A 23,047-nucleotide genomic window follows, 5' to 3' on the forward strand; every position below is an offset into this window, starting at 1 on the left:
TATAAATTATGCAGAGTTCTTGCAATATATGTCATCGTCTAAGTTACTCAAACCAAATAATAACAATGTAACAGGTCTATTACAGAAATCTAAGGTCTGTCAAATCCTCAGTATTTAAAACTAGGTCGCCAATAGGTAGAAGTCTCAAGTCCAATATCAAACATAAAATCAAATAAGTGTTTTTCATGGCTAATGTCAATTTTACTAGAAAACTTGGTGGTAGCACTCACCACGTCCATAACTTCATCGATTGCAACAATCAGAGCTCACCTGCAAGACCAAGCTCAATTAGATCCGGAGAAATAAAATTTAAACTGACCAAGTTAAAGAGCCCATAGACAAAATCATGCAGAGATTATCAGAGTTCCAAGATACAGACCGAGACAAACTTTTACTCCTGCTTCTGCTCCTACTCGGACTCCTGCTAGCACTGCGCCTTTTGGGACTTTTATTACGCTGCCACACAATACAAATAATTGGAGGGGGGAAAGATTACCCAGTGTACTAAAATTGTATTTCAAAACAAAACCTACTAATAAACGTTAAAACATGCTTCCTAAGGCCCTATATAATACCCACCCCTGCAGTAATAAAAAAAAAATCTTCGAAGCCATAAAAGTTCACCATTATACATGCTTAAAAGTAAAAAACCAGACAAACCGCTCTATTATGCAAATCATAACAGAATAATAATCTTGAGACGAAGTTAAGTTACACTCACAGAGGGCAATGGAGATCTGGACCTGGACCGTGATCTGCAAAAGTTCCACAAACAACAGAATTTAAAATCCGCAAGTTCCCTTATCAAATTGATCCAACGGCCTTGATGCCTCTTCCATGTCAGTTAACATATTACAAAAAGGTAAAACCAAGCATCACAAAATATAAAAAGACCAACACAGAAGACTAGAAAAAGGTAAAGTATATCGCATAGAATGATGAAAAATGAATAAAAATAGACCATTTCAGGGCGACATATTAAGGCACCAATTATCATGAGAAAAGAAATCTTCCCTACTGCACCACAAAATCCAGAGAATCCAGATGGTGCATCCTATTGGCTTGGCAAATCTTGAAGCCCACAATTGTAATGAAATTGTCCCTATTGCTCATTGGAGGTGATTTTCAAATCCCAATTGCCTTTATAAACAATCCAGCTCTATATGGCAATCCATGATCTCCTTGGTCCCCAATCTAGCACCCATGGACATTTACATGCTAAAAGTATTAGAATAGATGAACTGTGAAGGTATCCAAAGTCGCCCATTCTAAAAAATATCATACCTCCACAACAAAATGAGTTGCAGACAATTGAACCAAATCCCACCAAGATCCTAATTTCCAATTTCCAGTATGCTGCATGTTTCCATATCTAAGAGTTAACAAAACAAAGGAATCTTTACAAAAACAAAAAGGAAACTGAGAACACTCTGACATTGAGGCAAGTTTCACCAAGTTCCGCACGAACAAAGCAAGATAGGGGAAAATTGACTAAGGGCGGGAATGTGAAGGGGACAACAGTTTTGTGTCACGAAAAAAAAATATTAAATCTGAATTTCATAGAGAAACAATAAATAATTTATTTACAAGAAGATTCTCTATGACTTTCAATATTAATGAAAGCTGTTAAAAGAAACTAGTTCCAGTTTTTTATTCCTAAGAAGACAAACAACAGACTGTAAAACAAAACAACTGACTTCACAAGGACAAATAAAAATGAAATTAATTTTATTAATCAAAGAAATTTGCCACATGGTGGGCCTGAACTTAATTTAATAAATTCAACAATTGATCTCTATTTATTCCTATTCCAATCATTATCAAAAATTCAAAAAAAGAAATCCCTAAGTTAGCAGTGTGCAGTCATTAAAATGCCTCTTCTGGTCTTTTCATCTCTGCACACTGGTGAACAGGCTACGAAACTCTAAACACATCAATATGGTCATCAAGTCGGCCACCCATACTGTCATTACATCGTGATACCAAATAATTTATGAATAAAATAATACTTGGAAATATAAGTAGCCAGACAATTAGTATTTGACAAGAAACTGCACTTTCAAAACATTTCATACCCTGACAACGAACGAGACTTTGATCTTGAACGAGAACGGGCAGGAGATCTTGATGGAGATTTAGCAGGTGAACGCTGTGAAGATTTACCCTTAGGAGATTTGCTGCACAGAACAAGTTTATCAACAGGTTAACAATGAATTAAAATAAGGAATATTTTTTATTTAAAATACATATTGTATAGACCTTTGGCTCCGGTCTCGACTGTAACTACGGCTGCGGCTGCGGCTGCGGCTATAGCTTCTTCCTCTAGAATGAGATGGGCCACGGCTAGGACTTCTAGACGAGTCCCGCCTTGAATCATATTCCCTCACCTATATATATATATGGAGGTAAAAAAAAAAAATCAGCAGAAGTAGCATGCACTAAAAAAAATATAACTTACAAAATGTCAAATTCATGCCATACTCGAACATAACCCTTGGAAAATGCATTTCGAAACTCAGAATCATCAAGCTTCTTGATCTGTAGTGAAAGAAAATATCATCAATTAGGGATGACAATATTGAAAGCTCATCTCATATTTCATATCATGTACTTATAAATAAATAAAACCATAGTAAATAAATAACTCACAGCATATTTCATATCATCATAATTTGTGTAATCCACAATACCAGTAGTACCTGAAAAAAAAAACAATAATTAAGACATCAAAGTCCAAAGCATACAATATAAACCCCAAAATAACAAAAGAGCATAATCCCTTAGACTCCTCGTACAGGTTCAAATGCAAACTCTCATAAATAGAACCAAGACAAAAGGAAGGAATACGGATGCATAAAAAAATAAAATATAAGTATAAAAATTGTTTAAATACCAATACATCCAAACCATCTAGCACAACTATGAACCAGAAACTTCATCGAAGTGTCACATACCCCTTCCATCATGAAAGACCTGGGAAAAGCAAACATCTCCTGCCTTGCGCATGTGATCCTGCATTTATAAAAAACATTGTTTTGAGACAATATCCATAAACACCCTGAACAAAATCCAATAGAACATAATTGAACAACAATAACTCTGTTAAACAGCTCACCTTAAGATCCTGCCAGGATGCTGAAGAGGGCAATCCTGTGACTAGAACTGCACAAGGTTGGGCGGAAAACTTAGAAACGTAACAAGAGTCCTAATAAATCTGATAAACAATGTTATCAATGGCGAATGGCAGATGCCCAAGAATGCAACCATATACCCATTGCACCCCATGGAGTGCCACAGGCAGGGCTTCCCTTCACAAACTGCTCATGATGGAAGGATTGAAAAGGCCAAATTTGAGAATTATGAAAAGTAATACATATTCCAAATATATACACACCACGATATTCAGAGCGCCTGGACACCCCACGTCCAGCCCGTCCATTGCTGTGACTGCTGTGCCGATCTCTTGAGGATGAATGACCACGTCCACCATGGGCAGGCTCCACCTATAAGGATACAAGTTACACAGTGTTGGTGAGGTATGCATAGTCATCTTGTTTCTCACCAGTTCTAATTAGTTATAGTTATCATATTGTGAAATATAACCAACCCGTAACCGGTGCCCATCAAAATCATAGCCATCACGTCCACGTATTGCATCCTCAGCGTCTTGAGCATCTTCAAACTGCAATAACCAGGCATAAGTCAGGATAATGCGTAAAGGGGGAAAAAAGATATTTATAAGAAACTTTGTGCCTCCAAACTCACCTCTACAAATGCGTAGCCAGGGGGTCTTGGTGGAACCTTTAGATCTATGTGAGTTATGTGTCCATACTACAAAGTAAAAAATTGTGCATAAACAACAAGAAAGCCCGCAATTATTAAAAAGACCAAGAAACATTCCCAAAGAACATTAATTATAGAATGTATACAACAGAAAATCATTAACAGTAACATCAGGAGCATATCCGACATACAATGTCCTAAAGGGGACGATGAAAAATTGCATTACAGTATTTTTTTCAATTAGAATCCATTATTATAACATAGCTTTGACCCATTTAATTGTAAACAATGATCACTTCAGTCCCTTAACTTCACAATACCCTCACGGTAAGCCATTCTGACTTGGCAAAAATATTCACCTTAGTTATTTTCCACTACATTTGTTATTAAAATCAAAGACAAAAGTGAATCTCACTTTACAAACAGCCTGTTTGCTTGCCCACAAGAAAATATGGGCACGGATCCGTCTGGAGTAAATTGTATTAGCCTTTACGGGGAATTGAAAATGGAAACCTGGCAACACGAGAGTAGCTAATGGCACTAGACACACAACATCAAGGACCAAAATGACGGCTATCGAAATCAAAGCATACAATCTCAGGGCTTAAAATGATATTCACTCCCCGCCTTAAAATCCTCAAATAGCAGAAGAAACCAAAAGAAGGAATAGATCCTAGCAAGCTGATGACTTTCAAGCCCAAACACATAAGAACGTTAATCTTGGTAAATTCCCCCAACACTTCCATACACAGCCCTTATTTGTTGATGTCTAAGCCATCTCCCTCAGCCTATAGCGAACAAAACGTTTCAGATCAAACTACAGACCTAGCAAAAATTATCAACCCACCTTCAGAAACAAATCTTCAACTTCTCTTTCACGGATATCACCAGGTAGATTTCCAACGTATACAGTTCTGCTCGAGCGTCTACTCATTTTTTCTGCCGTACAAAATCGAAAAATGACCAAAAGCACGTCAAAATTAAATAAACATTTATGTTATTCAGCATGCCCTGGTGTCCAATACAAAACCCAGTGAAACCAGACACCAGAGTTAAGGTAATTGAGCGAGAAATTTAAAATTCTGAAAAGAACAAAAACATTACAAAAAACCGGCGAGGGGATCACCGAAATCGAAATTCGAGTTTGCACAGAAAGAAGTGAGAGTAAAGAAGCAGTGGGAGTGCAATTGAAAGAGAAGGACTCACCTTCGATGAGTGGGGATTGGAATCGGTGGCGTTGCCGTGAAAGGTTGAGAGAGGTTAGGGTTTTTGATTTTAGTGTCCGAGACACGAGAGGGAAATGGGATGAGAAAAGTTGTGTCGTCTTATACTACAAGCCCGCAAGCCCGGCACGCTTGTGGTCGCACGTGTATGATTCTCTTGGATATTTATTTACCACTTTTTTATATTAATATTTTTTAAATATTTTGTGTTTAAAACCTTTATAAGTTTTCTAATTTAAATGACTCACCGAATTTAGACCATTTTTACTTAAAATTTCTAGAAAAATTGATTTAAAATTTTATTTACTTAATTGCAAAAGACTGAATTATTTTCTAAACCAATCAGTTTATAAAAATTGAACTATATCTAAAACAGGTTGAATTTGAACCACGTGTTCTTTTAAAAACAGTTTTATATATTCTTTTATTTAAAATTAAAATCTAATTAATTAAATTTTAAGCTCTTCCTTCTTCTTCTTCTGATTATATTAAATCTCTAAACCTTTATAGATTTAATGCAAAGATTTATAAGTTTTTTTCCTTCCTCTTCTAATTATGTTAGATCTCTAAACCTATATGGATTTAATGCTAAAATCTATTTCAAATTATTATTATTATTATTATTATTATTATTATTATTATTATTATTATATATATATATATATATATATATATATATATATATATATATATAATCTTTACCAGATATTACACTTTCACTACAAAAGCTACAACATTATGATTCCTCTATAAAGATAGATGTTTCTTTTAGTTTTTTAGTTCGTGAAAGAAGTTATCCATGTGGAGTTATGTTGAAGAAAGTAGCACTTAGATATCAATCCATACAACTTAAAAAATTTATCATTTGTGAAAATGAATCATTAACTTTGTTTCACTGATATTTCACACTGTTACTTGTTTAAATAGTTTATTAAATTGGGTTCAAATTTTCTAAAAAAAAATATTTCTGCACGCCCCCACTTAATTGCATATTTTATCACTCTATTATCATTACTTTCTTAAAAAATTTACTTAAAGTTTTTTTTTTCTCAAACCTAACATACATATTTTCTAATTATCTATTATTTCATCAAATTGATTTTTGTGACTTGATGGGTTAGTTTTCATTAGTTAATTATCTATATGATTAGTAGATCGGTGAATTATAATCTAAGATTATTGATAGATTTTTCAAGAAATGATTACTCGGGTGATATAAAACATGAGTCTTCGTCTTTATATAATATTCAACTTTTTCATTTTTATTTAATATGAGACTTATACTTACAATTGGATTTCAAACAATTATAATATTTACACAATGGTAGATGTGATAGTTGTATCATATGCAATGTAAAAATGTAAAGACGTAAAAATGATATTTTATAAATAATACTACTTTAAAAATAATAAAATCTGATTATTTTAATATTAAAATGTTTTAATATAAATAGTTTTATTATAATGAGTTGGAAAATAAAAAATAATTAGATAAAGTAGATCGAAATAATATTTTTCATAATTAAAATAAACAACAAATAAAAATATTAAAAAATTAACAAATGTGTATCTTATAAATAATTCGAGAGATTATTGAAAGAAATCGCACAGAGAAAAATAAATGTTATAATTAAGGTATGATAAGCTGAAAAATACTTTTGAGATCTAAGAAAACTTTTCAAATATCAACATATATACTCAATGGTTGAGAAATAATAAAATTGTTTTAGTGAAACAAATGAATTATTCAAATAATAATAAGTAAAGAATTTTTTTTATATTGTTTAGTAAATGAAAGGTTTATTCTATTAAACACTTAAATTGAGAGTATTAACCATTTTCATGTGAAAGAAAAATATACAATAAATAAGCATATTAAAAAAAATAGAAATATTCAAATGTGAGATATAATTTCTTTTAAGTAACAAACATGATAAAATGAAAAATATATTAGAGATACAAATGTGTTTCATGACAAACTAAATAATTAGAAAAAATAAAAAATAGAAAGTGTATATATATATATATATATATATATATATATATATATATGGTTACTTAATTAATTGCGATAATGTTTTAATAATTTAAATGGAGACGAGTATGAATATTATGACAGGGATATGTACATTTTCATACTCAGTCAATATGATAATTAATCGTCAAAACGGGAACGGATTCGAGCAATATCGAAAAACAAGTTTATTTATCATCTCTAAACTCTAAACTATTTAATCAAGAGATGTCATAGTGATTAAACATCAGAAAGAACACCCAAAAAGGTTTTATCGTGTGCTTTGTTGGGATTCAATATAAAATAAAAATAAAAAACAGAAATAAAGAAGATAATAATAGTAGAAGGAAAAAAAATCAAAGTGAATTTCAATTACAAATGTGTTAATTCCATAGAAATTTTTCTACAAAGGAAATATTGTTTTTAGTTTGCTGAAGATAGAAAGAAAGACTTTTGTAAAGATATATTACTTAAAATGTTTAAAACTTAATTATTATTCAAATATTTTGTAAAGAAAAATATTTGAGTGATAATTATAACTTTTTATTATTTTAGGAAAACAACTACATATATAAACAATACATTTGCATAGTTTAACTAAAGCTAATTTTAGAGAAAATTATAATTTTAGCAAAATATTTTTCCTGTTTAAACGGTAAGTGTAAATAACTTTTTCTCAAATGCCATTACTGTTATTATAACATGTTAAATATCACAATTTTCAATAAATTGTACTTCTCCTTTATAGAATGATCCATTGAATAAAAAGTGAAACTAAAAAAAAAAAGAATATTTAAATAATACCAAACTTCTAGGGGAAAAAATGAGAAAGTGTTAAAAAAGTCTCTGCCATTCCCATGTATATATTATTTTCTCAGTTGGTATGCCTGCTTTACAGAAATAAATCCAAGATACAATTTTACACAGCAAAATTAAAGTGGGCAAGTTGACAAAAAAGCAAAAGATTATGACGCAAACCCAAATAAAGTTTTATGCGGTAGATATTTTCATTTCGTGGATGTTTGCATTTCAAAAGACATTTACCAAACTCAGCAAACTTATAGTCTAAATTGCAGTTCCAAGTGGACCTTTGGATTATTGCACAGGAAAAATGAAGTCTGCAAACTCAAGTAAAAATATGGGCTGACAGAACATGCAGGAATACCGATCCAAGCAAATTACAAAAGTTTTAACAAAATAATTGTTCAGAAGCTTAAGTTGAAAATCTTGACAACGGGTACTAATGATGTTCCTTAGCAACCCCATCATCCTTGTCTTTCTTGGCAGCAGCCCTTATTTTGCGCTGCTCCTCCTTGTAAATCCTGTTTCGTCGTTGAAACTGCATGAAATAACAAAATCAACGTCAGTAATTTATTTGTCTATCAAATCCAACCGTATTACAAGGTTTACACGGAGTGTAAAACAACACTGTATCTGGAGAAGTTAATTCCCATCAGTGCTTGGGGCAAAGTAAAAATTGTAAATTCTTTTTAATAATATGACATTCTCAGCTGCTTTCAAGTTTTGAACTAAAATACCAGGGCATATCAATGTAGAAAAGTACGTTTCATTGAGAAAACATACGTACGAGGGCTATGTAATCAGGAATTTTTTATGCTTAAAGTTTACTCCAGTAATTTTCAACATCCATATTACCCTTAGTTTCCCAAACAGGTTATACAACTTTCACACCATATTCTGATTCTTATCAGAAGCATTGTCTTCACTGCTCCCAAAGTAATCATTTCCCTAGTTATCCTATCGTATAAAAAGATAAAATATATATGGCGTGCTTTTGATGCACTGAGGGGCAATATAGACAGAAAAAGATTCAGAAACTTAAGTTACAAATATCACTTTTTGTTCTATTTCCTATTTGGTGGTCGATGCAGAGCATAAGCAATTTTTAGGCAGACCAGGGAATGAAAGAAGAGAGGACAAAGGCTGAAAGGGTGTCAAGGAAATAGTGTTGTGTGTTACACAAGGTTATCCCATGGTTCATAGAATAAGAAATTTTGAACTTTTTGCATGTGATGCATCTTTTGTTTTGTCTGTGTCCCATGGCTGCGTTAGAAAGCAAACTTGGAAAAAGTATTACTGTTGTCCAATTCTGAATTTTTTTACAGCAAATTAAATTTATCCCAAAAGTATTGTTCCAGTTTAGGTTTCCTCGATAATTATAGAGAAATATCTAGACCATTGAATATCCAATGTGTTCAACATTTACCCGACCTACGTAGCTTGTAGTGGCCAAGTTTGTGAATTACCAATCTAAGATCCGTAGGAAGGAACTTTTCTATATTTCTGGCCTAATGCGAGTTCTCAAGGTTCCCCTTGTTTTGGATTACACAGATATGTTGTTGGGATGTGATTATAACGGTCAACTTACACAGGACTCCTAGGGGATGAGCTATAATGGTACCGATGACTGTAGAGATCATGAATGATTAAACAGTTCAACCGAGGAGGGCCTTCTTGGGTGATCAGCCGAAAGCCTGAGGGTAAGAAATTCCTCAATCTTGACTGTTGATAACACAGAGACTACAAGTAATGAAGAGCTCTGCTGAGGACCTTCTTAGATGCTCAGCCTAGAGTCTATGAGGATATAAAACCCTACAGCCTTAAGCACTAATAACACAAAGAGGCTACAAGTAATGAAGAGCTCAACAGAGGGTACAAGAATGTATAAACTATCTGAATACTAGATTAAACCATACTAAATGACAAGCTTCACAACATTGGGTAAAGTCTTTATCCAGATATCAACAACGAGGAACACACAACTTTATCCACTCTGATTGATTTCTTTAGCCAACATTTTCATTAAAGACGTGCCACAATGTATTGTGAGTATAATGACATAAGGGTGACTAATCGGTGTAATTCTTCACAAAAACTTATTAAGTTATAATTAAACAGCATTATACTATAACAACATCAGAAATTTGAATTTACATTCTGAGTTGTATGTTGACTATATACAAGGGTCTACGAATAATTTAAGGCAACTCAGTTCGGTAACTTTGCAAACAACTGATATCCCATTATCCATTGTTAATTAGGTAAAACCACCGTATGAGCTACAAAAGAGATATAAAAAATGTGTTGACAAAGCAAGAGGAGAAACAAAGTTTAGAACTTAAAAGGCTTAGTGCCAAATCAAATATTTAAAGTCCAGTTGTATTTGAAGTTCATAATCTATGACCAAAGTCAGTTATGCAACAACTACTTTTGGTACGCACACCAAAAGAAGAACATAGTTGTCGACAGATTGAAACACAAACGAAACCAGAGAATCTAAATTAATCAGCAAAAACCCAGTGTTGTTTTCAATTCATTGGGAACTCCAAGACTAAGATAGAATTTAACATGTGATTACTGCAGTGGAAAGGCAAATAACTTTACCAGATTTATACAAAACCATATGTTAGAAACTTTCAAGGCCAACCAAAAAATTTCATATTAACATCAAATAAAAATACAACATGAATATGTTAATAACACAACATAGAAAATTTGAATTGGAGCCAGAGGCAAAGAATACAGAAATATCTCTCCCAGTACCCATACTTGATTATCAAAGGCCTAATTTCGAAAAGGCAAAAACTGGACACATGGAGAGAATGAATGGATTAAAACTGGGAGTGCATGAAGAAATTCAATGTTTTACCATGGATTGTAATTTGTAAGTCCTATCGCAATATCAATCTCATTCTCACATTGCTCAATTAGTTGATCAATTAAGCTGCTACTAGATAACATACACAAAAATAAAAGACAACAACAAAAGATCCGAATAGTTTTAGATCAATTACGAGCGAAGAGCTAAAAGAATTCTTTTTACTCTGTTTTTTGTATCAACGTCGCCGAGGAAAATTATATTCCACAACTACACGAGCTATTAAAAGGTTTTCCCAATAACAGGGCCCAATTTAATCAAATACATTTTACCTTACAATTAAAGAGAGCTTATTCAATTATTAAAATAAATTATATGAAAACCCAGTTCCTTTTTCATCATAATAGTGACAATTCTTAAACGCTACACACATCTTCACTTTCCGGGTGTGATAGAATCAGAAATGCAAGCGGGGTAGTAGCAAATTCAATTCTAGGTTAAACAGTTCTTCATCCGTCTCTTCCGTGGAAGATAATTTAATTGAATCAGCAACAACAATACAAGATCCCAAACACAGGAGGAAACTACAAAAGGCGATCTAATGAAACGGAAATCAACAGGGTTGGTAAACGAGAAGATAAAAGAAAATGCTTTGATGCGAAAAACCAAAGGGAAATGAAAAAGAGGGAAGGGTTAGGAAAAATACCTCTTTGGAATGGTGGAGGCACTCAAGGTAATCTTCTCGGAGAAGACCACAGTCCTTGGGCTCTCGGCAGCGAGACATGCATTCGCTGAAATCCATCCAGAAATCGTAGCACCGACCTTTGTTCCCTGTAATTCCCCATCCTGACGCCATTCTCTCTCTCTCTCTCTCTCGCTCTCTGATCTCACTGCTTCTTACAACTTCAAACCCTCTTCGCCCTCTACCAACCCTAAATTACCAAACTACCACCTTCTCTCTCTTTCTCCTCTCTCTTTTCTATTTTTTAAATTAAATTAATGCGTTTAAATTTTATTAAAATTCACTAAATTAATAATTTAATCATAGATCTATTTTTATATATTTTATTTAATTGATTTTTTTTTTTTAAATTGAGTCAATGTGGTTCTTTTTTAAATTAGAAATCATATATCTATTTTTATACTTGATTAACCTATGAAATCTTTCTATCTACAGTAACAGATGAAACTTTCAAACATTTTTCTCAACATACTAACTTTGAATGACCGAATCGAAAGCCTTCATCCACCTTCTGCTGTTCTCTACACGATTCAGTTAATTGAACCGATGCACTTGTTATAGGGTTGACAACATATTTTCAAGTTTATACACAATGTTTTGCTTGAAATGCCTGGTTCCTGTTTCCCCACGTTTTAACATTACTCTCTGCGCTAACGGAATGAACAGTGTTTAAAATTTATCAGAAAAAGTTGTTCTTCCATACATGTTAAATGATTCAACTGTTGTAGCTGACGTATTCGTTAAAATTGGTTTGTTAATGGGAGTTAGATATGGAGTTTGGCACCCTAACCACGTAATGTAGTAATCATATATACATGCACACCACATGTTATGGAGTTAGATATGTAGTCATCATACTGTGGTAGCCTTGACCTTCTGCATTGCATTCTGAGTTTCCCATCATTTTTGTTCAACAAACATGCATGAATTAATGTTTGACAAAACTTTGTTTTTTCCACACAACTATTAAGATTGATCAACACAGAGACAAACAGTAACAAAACTGGGTTATGGTTATCATGACAACAGCGAAACTCACTTTCTGTTCACATGTTCCTAACTTTTCCCATATATTTCATTTCACCACCCGTATCCCTTTTCTTAATTGCACTCACTAGCCTCATGCCTATGCAACAGTTCCCTCTACAAAAAGTCCATAAAGTGAAACATAACATGCTGCTTTTAAACACTCCACCTTCAAAGCTAAATCTCACACTTCTCTGAATTCTTCACAAAACCTTCTGTTATCATCATTTATTTTTTCCTTCAACTTCTTCAATTAATTGGCCTTTCCAAAATGATTACTTTACCACATCCTATGTTTCTGTTTGTATTGTTTCTTTCACTCCTAAGCCAAATGGTAGCTGCAAAAGGGAAGGACAACGTTACAGAGGCTTGCAGTGTGACAAGGTACCAAAGCCTTTGTGTTCATTCTCTGTCACAATTCTCCAACACTGCAGGAAGAAGCCCTAGCAAGTGGGCACGTGCGGGAGTGTCGGTGTCGATTGGCGAGGTTAAGAATGTTAAAGCGTATCTTGCAGAATTGAAGAAGCATGGACACATGAAGGGAAGAAACAAAATTGCGCTTTCAGATTGTGCTGAATCTTTTTCCTATGCCCTTGACGAGCTTCACAGATCACTGGGTGTGCTTAGGAGGCTGAGCAAAACCACGTTCAGCACCCAAATGGGAGACCTCAACACGTGGATCAGTGCAGCACTCACTGATGAAGAAACTTGCCTCGAAGGGTTTGAAGGAGAAAATGAGAAGCATGTTAAAGTGCTGCAAAACCGTGTTCAGAATGTGTCTTACATCACCAGCAACGCTCTTGCTCTTGTCAATAAACTTGCCACCACAGGTCTGGGAAGCATCAACGATCCATAGAATTGAATAAGTTCTGAGATTGTTGACAGTATATATGTATTATATTAAGGTTATATAAATAAACCGTGAACTATATATATAGATACTATCAATTACATATGAATATATAAAAATGGTTCTATTTATAAGCTTTGGATATGTTGTTTTTCCTATGATGTTGCTTCGTCTTTGTAAATATGATGTGTTCTCTTTACAGATTCTGAGCACTGTCTTTTTTATGTTGCTGATTCATTTGGTCATGTAGTTTATGCATTATTAAGGAAATAGTATTTGGAAACTTAACATATATAACAAGTAACAGTGTAAAGAGATAAAGAAACGTAGGGATGGGAACGTGATATGAAGATAAATATGAAGAGAAATAAGGAGTGTTAGTGTCTGGTATTTGAAAATCATATGCCTCCATCCTTAAACACGCTACTTCGGGAAGCCTGAGATTAATGTCATTGACGAATTTGGCTTTTAAAAGCTGATACAATGTGAAATCTGATGGTGATTGAGATTTATGATTTTGAAACAGTTTATACAGTATGGTTGGAATTTATTATTTTAATAATATTTTTTTTTTAAATTATATTGTGATGGTCTCTAATTGATTGAGAATATATTTTTTATTTTCACAATTTATTTTGTAAAAAAACAATTTAATTTTACCAGTCTATTATAGCATCATCAAAACAAGCTTGTTATTTTATTTAATTACTAAATTTTAATATATGAAAATTAATATTAAATTAAACAAATCTATCAAGAGCTATTTATCGTGTTAATTGATCTCCCATTTTGGATTTGAGTTGAGATATTAAAATAATAAAATCACATTAAATTAAAAGAATAAATTTACTAAATATTCGGCCCATGTTGTTGGGCCCATTCTATTCTCGCTTCTCGTTTCTTCCTGATCCACATCATCTATTATTTAACAAAAGTAGTATTAACACCTCCCCGCATCAACGGACTGGTCAATGAAAAGGGAAACTTAATTACATAACCGAAACAAGCTATTTAGGTTTAAAAAATATAATTTGTATCATAATTAATTTGATATTAAAGATGTTATTAAAAAAAAAAACTCATATATTTTGAGTTAAAAGAAACAAGTTATTGTTATTGTGTACTGTGTAGTTCATTAACATAAGGGCGTTGATCCATCACATACTATAAAGAAAAATTGCATTGGGTTAATTTTTTATGAAAAAAAAAATACAGATATGTTTTCGATATTATTAAAAGTGAGTTTTAATCCTAATTCAACCTCATAAAACTGGTTTGTAAGGTGAGATTTGCACCTTACTCATTTATCGAGAATTGTCTTTATTTTTAGTCGATCTAAGACTTCTAGCATATACATTATTTTAATATATATATATATATATATATATATATATATATATATATATATATATATATATATATATATAAATAAACCTTTGCATGAGCTGTCTCTTAAAGTGTGGATAGTTAAGTGTTTGACGATGAATGGACCTTGTGTGTGTTCCTCGACTAAAATGAAAGTGCTAACTACTTTTGTGTACACTAAAAATTTTATTGAAGAGAGAGACATCATAACATGTTATCCATGTTGGTCTATTTCCAAAAATCAAAAAGGGATTCCATATATAAATAGTAGAATTTATTTGAGTATTTAACACACTGTATTTTGCTTGTAAATTTATTAGAGTATCCCAAATACTCTGAAGTTTATAAATTAATTGAAAAAAAAAATACGAGCTTTCTCTTAGCTTTTATTAAATGCACCAGTGATTTGAGTTGAGTTTAACAAAATAAATTCAATCCAAACAATAAAAAATAGATTAAATTAATTATTTGAAACATTTTCAAAATATTAACCTACAGAAATTAGTGCTGCATTTGGAAATTTTATAGCGACTTAATCACTTTGTTTACATTCAATAAAGTCTCATATCGCTTAAGAGTCGAATCAAGCGAGATTTAAGTATTTTTATCTCTCTGATGTGCCTTTTAAGGATAAAATTGTGACGGAATTGTTAGACAAACTTGGTGATCGATGGTCATTTTTAACAATTGTGCCTTTTTAAGACAAAACTGTGACGGAACTGTTAGACGAACTTGGTGGTCGGTGGTCATTTATAACAATGGCTGTCAGGTTGGAATTGGAACACACTTTATAATTAAATAATAACATAATTAATGTTTACTGATTTTTAAATTATTTATTTTTGTATTTTACTAATTATTATTTTATGTCTAACCTTGAAAATAATATATATATATATATATATATATATATATATATATATATATATATATATATATATATATATATAATCTGGTCCACTCGAATCTAATTTAATTTTGAAATTCTTTCAAACTCCCCTAACCTATTCCTTCCCTAGTTAAAATAGTCTTTAAAACGTTTTAAACAGAAATTGCATAATTGTCAATAGAACTAAAAAAAATGTACTTCAACAAAAACTATATGTTCATATTTTTAAAGTATTTATATATTATATAAATAATTTTGTGACATTTTAATTTAGTTTCTATAAGTTTTACCATATAACATTTTTTTTTAATTACAACTTTTATGATAGGCAATCTAGTTCAAAATTACATTTTATTTTTCATGTGATAACGTAGTGCACGAGAGAAACCTTATAAGACAATGTGATAACCAATATATCACGTAAAAAATTATGATTTTTTTTTCCAAGTCCAGCCATAATATTTAATGAGTTCGGCAGTGGATTCATATTCATCTTAATTACATGCATAGCTTATGTCCCACTCCATCCTTTGTTTTTTCACACTGGTAAAACAAAACGAATTAAATTTTGTAATAATTTTGAAAATAAATATTCTTTATACCTCATATAAAGAATCATATTCCTAAAAGGTATAAGATTAATTTTAATGATGAATTAGATAATAAAATATTTTGTTATTGAGGTATAAGATTTGAATGTGTACAAAATTACAAATAAGTGATGAAAAGAATAAGGTTGATTAATTTGAAAATAAAGATAGATTGGAATATAAAGAAAAATGGTGTACCTTACATAAAAAGTGATTTAGTATAAGAGATAAAAGGTAGAATAAAATGAAAAATAAAGTTAATTAGTACATGTAAGTTTAGTCGATACAACACGATATGTAATACTATACTTGTAAATCTGATAAAAAAATATGGAAGAAAAGTACGTAATGTTCTTTGGTCTGCCTAACGTGACAGTGACATTGTAGAAAAAAATAATAAACATTTTACTGGCTTTTAAACATAATCAATTAATGCATGAACATTATTTATGAGACCAATAAATTTTTGGATTTTATGTATTTCAATAAAAAAAATCAATTGATGAAAAAGGTAAATTTATCAATAACAGTCCGTAACTTTCCTTTTTCTTTTTTTTTATCTCTATCAAACTAAATTTGTAACACTTAAACTCTTATTTATTTCAATTTAACCAAATAAAATAATATTATCTCATTAATGCACTATTAGAGTTGGACATTTTATCACTTAAACTCTTATTTCAATTCAAACAAATGAAATAATATTATTTCATTATTTTTTATTTATGTTGTACTTACATGAGGCTTTAACGCACTATTATTAAAGTTGGAGAGTTTATCTATTATAAATATTTAAATCACATAACCGTTATATCCTCTTATTTATGGGATTATTTGTCATTACTCTTCAGATGGTTATAGACAAAAAAACATTTCTCAATATTATTGAAATGTAAAGATGAAAGTGTTTTTTCGAATGACCATAATTAATATTTCATTTCGAAAGGTGAAATTAAAAAAAAAAATTGGTTAATTAATTAATTAATTATTAGAAGACAGTTGCAATAATCACAAGTACTCACACATGAGTGTTTACAGTTGAAGAATCAACCGTATTTACCAAACATTCACGTACATAAGAAATTTTAGTGGCTGAGCTTCACACTTCTGCTCCTCATCTTTAGCATAGTTAGATAAAAAGTACCCACATAACTTCACTTTTTCCAGTGGTTTATGCTTCTCCAAGTCTTTTCACTCAAAAAGGAACAATAATAATTAGTTAAAAACAAAAAACAATTTAAATATATATTTTACTTTCAATTTTTCAGCATTTCAACTTTGTCATCTTTATATGAGTTTTTACAAAAGAATAAGAGGTTAACATGTATTTTCCAAAATGGTATCACACACTTAAAAACAAAAATGTACACAAACTCTGCAAATTCCTAGAAGTTGAGAAGACGGTTTACCCTTCATATTTAGCACATGCAAATAATTCAAAGAGTAAAAAGTATAATTTTTCTTTTATAAATAATAAATAATAGGCAGTGCATTATGTCATATAATATACGTTTATATAATTTAATAACTGAGCAGAACAATTAATTAATATTATAATCATTTTAAGAAAGGGATAATTTTCTATTATGAAATTGAGATTTAAAAAATTGAAAATGTGTGTGTAGTTGCATTTTACAGAGAATAGATGGGAGTTGAAGTAGAGCATAGAAACTTCGTAGAGCTATATAAGCAGTGAGCTTTGGATCTGAAAAGGTGAGGCACGCAGCACCAGCACCAGCACCTTCACTCCCCGCCTTCTCCGCATTCATTCTCGTCTCTTCACATCAAATTCACAGCCACACATTCAACCACAACCAATATTACAACAACAACAACTACTGCAGCAACAACTAATACTGTGAATTGAAGCACCCAAAATGGCTTCGGGCTTGGTTTTCCGAGGGCACGAGGCCCAACCTCTGAACGACGCCTATTCCGCCAAGCCGCAAAAGCCATGGTCCTCCATCCGCTACATCTTCCGCGAGCAGCGCCTCCATTTCCTCTTCCTCGGCGTTCTCCTCGCCTCCGTCTTCTTCCTCCTCTTCCCCTCCGCCTCTTCTCCTCCCCTCCGGGCCCACGACCCTCTCCCCGTTTCTTTCTCCGGCCGCGGCGACGACTTAACGCACTGGCTCACTGCCAACACCCGAGCCTATGACGTGGCGGTGCATTCCACGGGGAAGATTCCCCTAGGGATTAAACGCAAGGCGCGCCGGGTGGTGGTGACGGGCGGGGCCGGCTTCGTCGGGTCCCACTTGGTGGATCGGTTGATCAGCCGAGGAGACAGCGTGATTGTGGTTGACAATTTCTTCACTGGAAGGAAAGAAAACGTGATGCACCACTTTGGGAATCCGAATTTCGAACTCATCCGACACGACGTCGTTGAGCCTCTCCTCTTGGAAGTAGACCAGATCTACCATCTCGCTTGCCCTGCCTCCCCTGTCCATTACAAGTTCAATCCCGTCAAGACTATCATATCCTTCTCTTTTACTCTCTTAATTGCATTCTATTCGTCTTAATTACTACTTAATTACGTTTGACAACTGCTTAATTTCCTCTCCCATCAAAATCTCCAAAGTTCTTTCTCTACTACTCTGAATTTGCTCCTGATTCAGTTACCGAAATAAACAGATTTAAATAATAATATCACTATGGTCCATGTGGAATTTGGAAAATGGAATCCTTAATTGGGGTAGTTTTGTTCACAAGACCAACGTGGTGGGCACGTTGAACATGCTGGGGCTGGCGAAAAGGGTTGGCGCGAGGTTCTTGTTAACCAGTACCAGCGAGGTTTACGGAGATCCTCTGCAGCATCCTCAGAAGGAGACTTATTGGGGAAACGTCAATCCCATTGGTCAGTTCTCTCTCTCTCTCTTTTACTTTTTGAAATTTGGGATGTACGTTAGCGTGTTAGACTCTCACTCACACATGCTCTGCACCACCGATTGTTACTGGTTTGTTTAAATTAGAGTGATTGAATGTCACGTGGCAACCGTGGCGTTGCGACAGCACAGCGTTGTCTGTGTGTTTTCCTTTTCAAACTTGGTACTTTTTCGAGGTGGGTGGCGAAATTGTGAGTCAAACCCAAACTGGGACACGTGGGACATCTTAAGAGGACCACGTTTTCCACACCCTGTGAAAATTCTCGTGGGATATCCATGATTTCAGGGTTCAGATCTTCGTTGGTCTCTGGTGATCTGTTGCAACGATGGTAAGAACTAAAATCCTTACCGGAGATGGTGGAAGGCCGGTGAGGAATGGTTGGTTGGTACTTGACGTTATCGGTGAGGAGAGTGCTTTAACGGCTAACCTGCAAAGCTACAACTTAGAAGGGTCAGGACGAATGTTTGGTGTGGTAAAACAAAAAGGAAAGAGATAATACCGATCACGGAACCAACCTAAAGAAGAAACCAGGGATAATTTTAGTTAACTTTTCATAGTTCGGTAGTCTTTTTTGACTGGAACTGAAATTTTTAATTTTGTACTAGTCGATATCACGGATAAAATTATTACAACCGCAGTCTAACTTTAACTAGGATGGGTATGCAAATAAATACATGAGCCTTTTTTTAGTTTGACTAGATTAGTATATGAATTTTACAATTTTTGTACGTAGTTTCATTAACTAATTCATTAACTGTTATTTAAATTTAATTTTTTAATATTAACACAAAATACTAGTTGTATAAATTAATTTAAATTTTGTTGTTAGTGTTAAGTACTGAAATAAACAATTTAAATGTTATGATACTTTTAATATTTAAATAATTTTAATACTTCTACGTTTATATTTTGTTAAATTGTAGTTTAATAATATAAAAGATTGTATAGTTGTATAAAAAATATTTTTTTTTTCAAAAAAGTTTAATAGATTCGTAGACTTGTCGTTTATTCATGTGTTATTCATACCTGAAAGAAAAAATCTGTTTATTTTTAGTTGAATTTGTCCGACTCGTTTGAAACATCACATACCCACCCACTACTTCTAATAGGATTAATTATTTACCTTTTTATTTGATAATATTTAATTAAAATATTTTTATTTTTATTAGAATAGAAATACATATAAATAAATAAAAGTATATGTAAAGGAGATTTAGAAATTTAAGGTTTAACAAAATCCAGGTTCATTTTTCTTAGTAAAATGAACAAAAATCAATAAAATTAAAATAAAAACAATCAAAATAAGAAATAAATAGAATAAGAAATAGTAATCAGCTTCATGATATTTTTACTCTATTTTTTAATTATTCTAATTACAAAATTTATTTCAAATAATTTTATCTGTACTCTCACCCTCCAAATTTTACCGGAAGGCCATTAAAGAGAGTGGTGGTTTCTTGGTGGTTGTCTGACACGGTTGTAAATGTTTGTGATAGGTGTTCGAAGCTGCTACGACGAGGGAAAGCGTACGGCTGAAACGTTAACCATGGATTACCACAGAGGAGCTGGAGTCGAGGTCATTATCGTTCAACGTTCACATCTAGCTCTAACTTGTTTCTATATTTCAATTTAATTAATGGGTTAAATATGTTTTTGGTTCTTCAAGTTTGAGCGAAATTTGGGTTTAATCCTTCATCAAAATTTTTGATCAATTTAGTCCTTCATCTTCCAAAATGCGTGAATTTAGTCCTTTTAACCAAATTTTGTTAAGTTTATCTGACATTTCAAGCGCATTTTGTGATAGTATTTAAATTATTTATACTGTTTGACACATTTTTGCTTCAATGTTAACTTAAATACTATCATGAAATGCGCTCGAAACGTCAGATAAACTTAACAAAATTTGGTTAAAAGGACTAAATTCACGCATTTTGAAAGATGAAAGACTAAATTGGTCAAAAGTTTTGATGAGAGACTAATTCCAAATTTCTCTGAAACTTGAGGGACCAAAAACATATTTAACCATTAATTAATTATCATCCACGTGTTTGCCTTTCTTAGCCAATGAATTTCACTGTTTCAGCAATTTAAAAATAATTTTTAAACTATGTTTTTTGTTTTTTTTTTCAGGTGAGAATAGCTAGGATTTTCAACACCTACGGGCCCAGAATGTGCTTAGACGATGGTCGCGTTGTTAGTAACTTCGTCGCTCAGGTAAGCCAATTGGTTTGTTTTGAAGTTTTGATGCGTCACATAAAGTACTTGGTGTTACAGAAAAAAAAAATGCATGGAGTTCTTAGTAAAATAATATCGGTAATTGCTGGCTTTAATGCAGGCACTAAGAAAGGAGGCTTTGACCGTTTATGGGGATGGGAAGCAAACTAGAAGTTTCCAATACGTTTCTGATCTGGTAACTCATATATATACTTCTTTTTCTCTCTCATCCTAATCATGTTAACAAGTCATATATAATTATACACAACAAAAAATTCTTGGGATCATGCAATGAATCTTTTCTTCCGGGATCTACTCACGCGTGAACTAGAATTGTGGTTGCGAATCGTAATTTCAAAACTAATTTAAGACAGTCATGGTGAGAAGGCAAGGGTGGTGACAATTATAATAACGAGATATCAGTGATAACAACGGTTCATGGTAATTCTGGCTGTGACATCAGTAGTGACTATAGACGTAATAGTGATGAAATGTGTATCCATGAAGGTTGTAATAATGGCGATCAAGAATACTAAATGCAAAGAATAGTTGCGTAATGCGTGGTAAGTTAAAATGTGTAATTTGAATGGAAGGCATTAGGACTTCATTTAGAATTGTTAATATTGATTAGTGATTCTTTCATTTTAAATAGTAAATATGATCATAAATTAAGTTGTAGATCAGTACCAGTACTGGTGCCTGGTAAGTACTATTGGACTATTAACTCTAGAGTCCATATGCTTTAATTTTGTTGGATTAACACGGTGTTTATGATGTCGCAGGTGGAGGGGCTGATGCGCCTTATGGAAGGAGAACATGTGGGACCTTTCAATCTTGGAAATCCTGGTGAATTTACCATGCTTGAACTTGCTAAGGTAAAGTAGAGAGATTCTTGCTCTTACTAACGCACTTTAAGCTGCTGACAAAACATATGATGAAACAAAGCTTACTTATAGGAAAACATTTAGGCGTCATTCTTAGCAAGGGACACCAGTTCATGTCTCTTTTCTTGCTGTCTTAAGAAGTAAAACCGGGAATAAATGTCTCAACTAACCCACCCACGTAAGATTAGGGAAGTGAATTGTGGTAAAGGCCAACAGAGAGGAAAGGGTTGTTTTGTGATAAAATGTTGTATATTTGGTGATGGTGATGCAGGTGGTACAAGAAACAATAGATCCACAGGCTAAGATAGAGTACAAGCCGAACACAGAGGATGACCCACACATGAGAAAGCCTGATATCAGTAGGGCCAAGGAGCTACTGGGCTGGGAACCCAAGGTAGACCTGCGCAAGGGACTCCCTCTAATGGTTTCTGACTTCCGACAACGCATTTTTGGGGACCAAAAGGAAGTAGCAACCTCTACCTAATTCTTAATTCTTCATTGTAGTTTACATTTTTTTTTTTATAGCATTAGCCAGAAAACAGTTTAGGGAGGTTTCGCATCTCTTTGTAGTCCATTAGTCACAGTAGTTAGTAGCTTGTCAGCCAAACATAAATTTCCGCTTGGTCCTTTATCCTCAACCATTTCTTAGTATGTACCATTGATGTCCTTATTGTATTTCTAAAATTGAAACCCATGCTCCCCCCTTGTTGGATGGATACACTCACAATGTAATACGCAATCGGACATCTTCGATACTGAAAAAACAGGACAAGTTTATGAAGACTAAAATTAATTATGAAATGGAAATTATGTCTCACGATCTACCATAGTTTCATTTTCATCCAACATCTTGAAGATGTCCCACATGTTAAACAGATCATGCGTTATAATCTCTCTTATTGGTATGTCCTGTGAATTTTTTTCTTATTGGTATTTGACCCAGATCACTTTACTTTTGAAAACAAACC

The 23,047-nt window shown here is 32.9% G+C and overlaps 4 protein-coding genes and 1 long non-coding RNA gene across 7 annotated transcripts; 2 read left to right on the forward strand and 3 right to left on the reverse strand.

Moving 5' to 3' along the window:
- On the reverse strand, positions 1 to 5,128 carry LOC114180327 (serine/arginine-rich splicing factor SR30-like). 3 transcript variants are annotated; one of them, XM_028066626.2, is made up of 14 exons: positions 4,990 to 5,128; positions 4,631 to 4,722; positions 3,766 to 3,831; positions 3,608 to 3,682; positions 3,395 to 3,503; positions 3,116 to 3,162; positions 2,955 to 3,012; positions 2,650 to 2,699; positions 2,482 to 2,538; positions 2,260 to 2,387; positions 2,076 to 2,177; positions 722 to 755; positions 380 to 456; positions 1 to 270 (listed from the first exon to the last, which is right to left on the reverse strand). In XM_028066626.2, the coding sequence occupies exons 2-14, from the start codon at positions 4,715 to 4,717 to the stop codon at positions 267 to 269; spliced, it is 894 nt and encodes a 297-aa protein (XP_027922427.2). In that variant the 5' UTR covers positions 4,718 to 4,722; positions 4,990 to 5,128; the 3' UTR covers positions 1 to 266. The 3 variants fall into 3 exon arrangements, 2 of the variants coding, with proteins under 2 accessions (XP_027922427.2, XP_085530320.1); XM_085674194.1 differs by lacking the exons at positions 1 to 270; positions 380 to 456 and adding an exon at positions 1,285 to 1,372 and having other exon boundaries at positions 722 to 1,194; XR_014995478.1 differs by lacking the exons at positions 1 to 270; positions 380 to 456; positions 722 to 755 and adding exons at positions 908 to 1,194; positions 1,285 to 1,356.
- A 2,875-nt stretch (positions 5,129 to 8,003) lies between these two features.
- LOC114180337 (NADH dehydrogenase [ubiquinone] iron-sulfur protein 5-B-like) lies at positions 8,004 to 11,591 on the reverse strand. Its single transcript, XM_028066636.2, has 2 exons — positions 11,346 to 11,591; positions 8,004 to 8,359 (listed from the first exon to the last, which is right to left on the reverse strand). Exons 1-2 carry the CDS (start codon positions 11,493 to 11,495, stop codon positions 8,261 to 8,263), a joined length of 249 nt encoding a protein of 82 aa, XP_027922437.1. The 5' UTR covers positions 11,496 to 11,591; the 3' UTR covers positions 8,004 to 8,260.
- Positions 11,592 to 12,575: 984 nt separating this feature from the next.
- LOC114163234 (pectinesterase inhibitor 6-like) lies at positions 12,576 to 13,401 on the forward strand. Its single transcript, XM_028047418.2, has one exon. The coding sequence runs from the start codon at positions 12,679 to 12,681 to the stop codon at positions 13,261 to 13,263; it is 585 nt and encodes a 194-aa protein (XP_027903219.1). The 5' UTR covers positions 12,576 to 12,678; the 3' UTR covers positions 13,264 to 13,401.
- A 4,245-nt stretch (positions 13,402 to 17,646) lies between these two features.
- Positions 17,647 to 18,944, reverse strand: LOC146889001 (uncharacterized). Its single transcript, XR_014995486.1, has 2 exons — positions 18,810 to 18,944; positions 17,647 to 18,577 (listed from the first exon to the last, which is right to left on the reverse strand). It is a non-coding gene; the product is annotated as an uncharacterized LOC146889001 (long non-coding RNA).
- Positions 17,979 to 22,920, forward strand: LOC114191491 (UDP-glucuronic acid decarboxylase 2-like). Its single transcript, XM_028080678.2, has 7 exons — positions 17,979 to 18,572; positions 18,805 to 18,952; positions 20,478 to 20,557; positions 21,112 to 21,195; positions 21,317 to 21,391; positions 21,978 to 22,070; positions 22,351 to 22,920. Exons 1-7 carry the CDS (start codon positions 17,979 to 17,981, stop codon positions 22,561 to 22,563), a joined length of 1,287 nt encoding a protein of 428 aa, XP_027936479.1. The 3' UTR covers positions 22,564 to 22,920.
- The last annotated feature ends 127 nt before the right edge of the window (positions 22,921 to 23,047 follow it).

The sequence above is a fragment of the Vigna unguiculata genome, chromosome 1 (genome assembly GCF_037176805.1).
Source record: "Vigna unguiculata cultivar grain cowpea cultivar isolate G323 ecotype 2 chromosome 1, ASM3717680v1, whole genome shotgun sequence".
Classification (NCBI taxonomy): domain Eukaryota; kingdom Viridiplantae; phylum Streptophyta; class Magnoliopsida; order Fabales; family Fabaceae; genus Vigna; species Vigna unguiculata.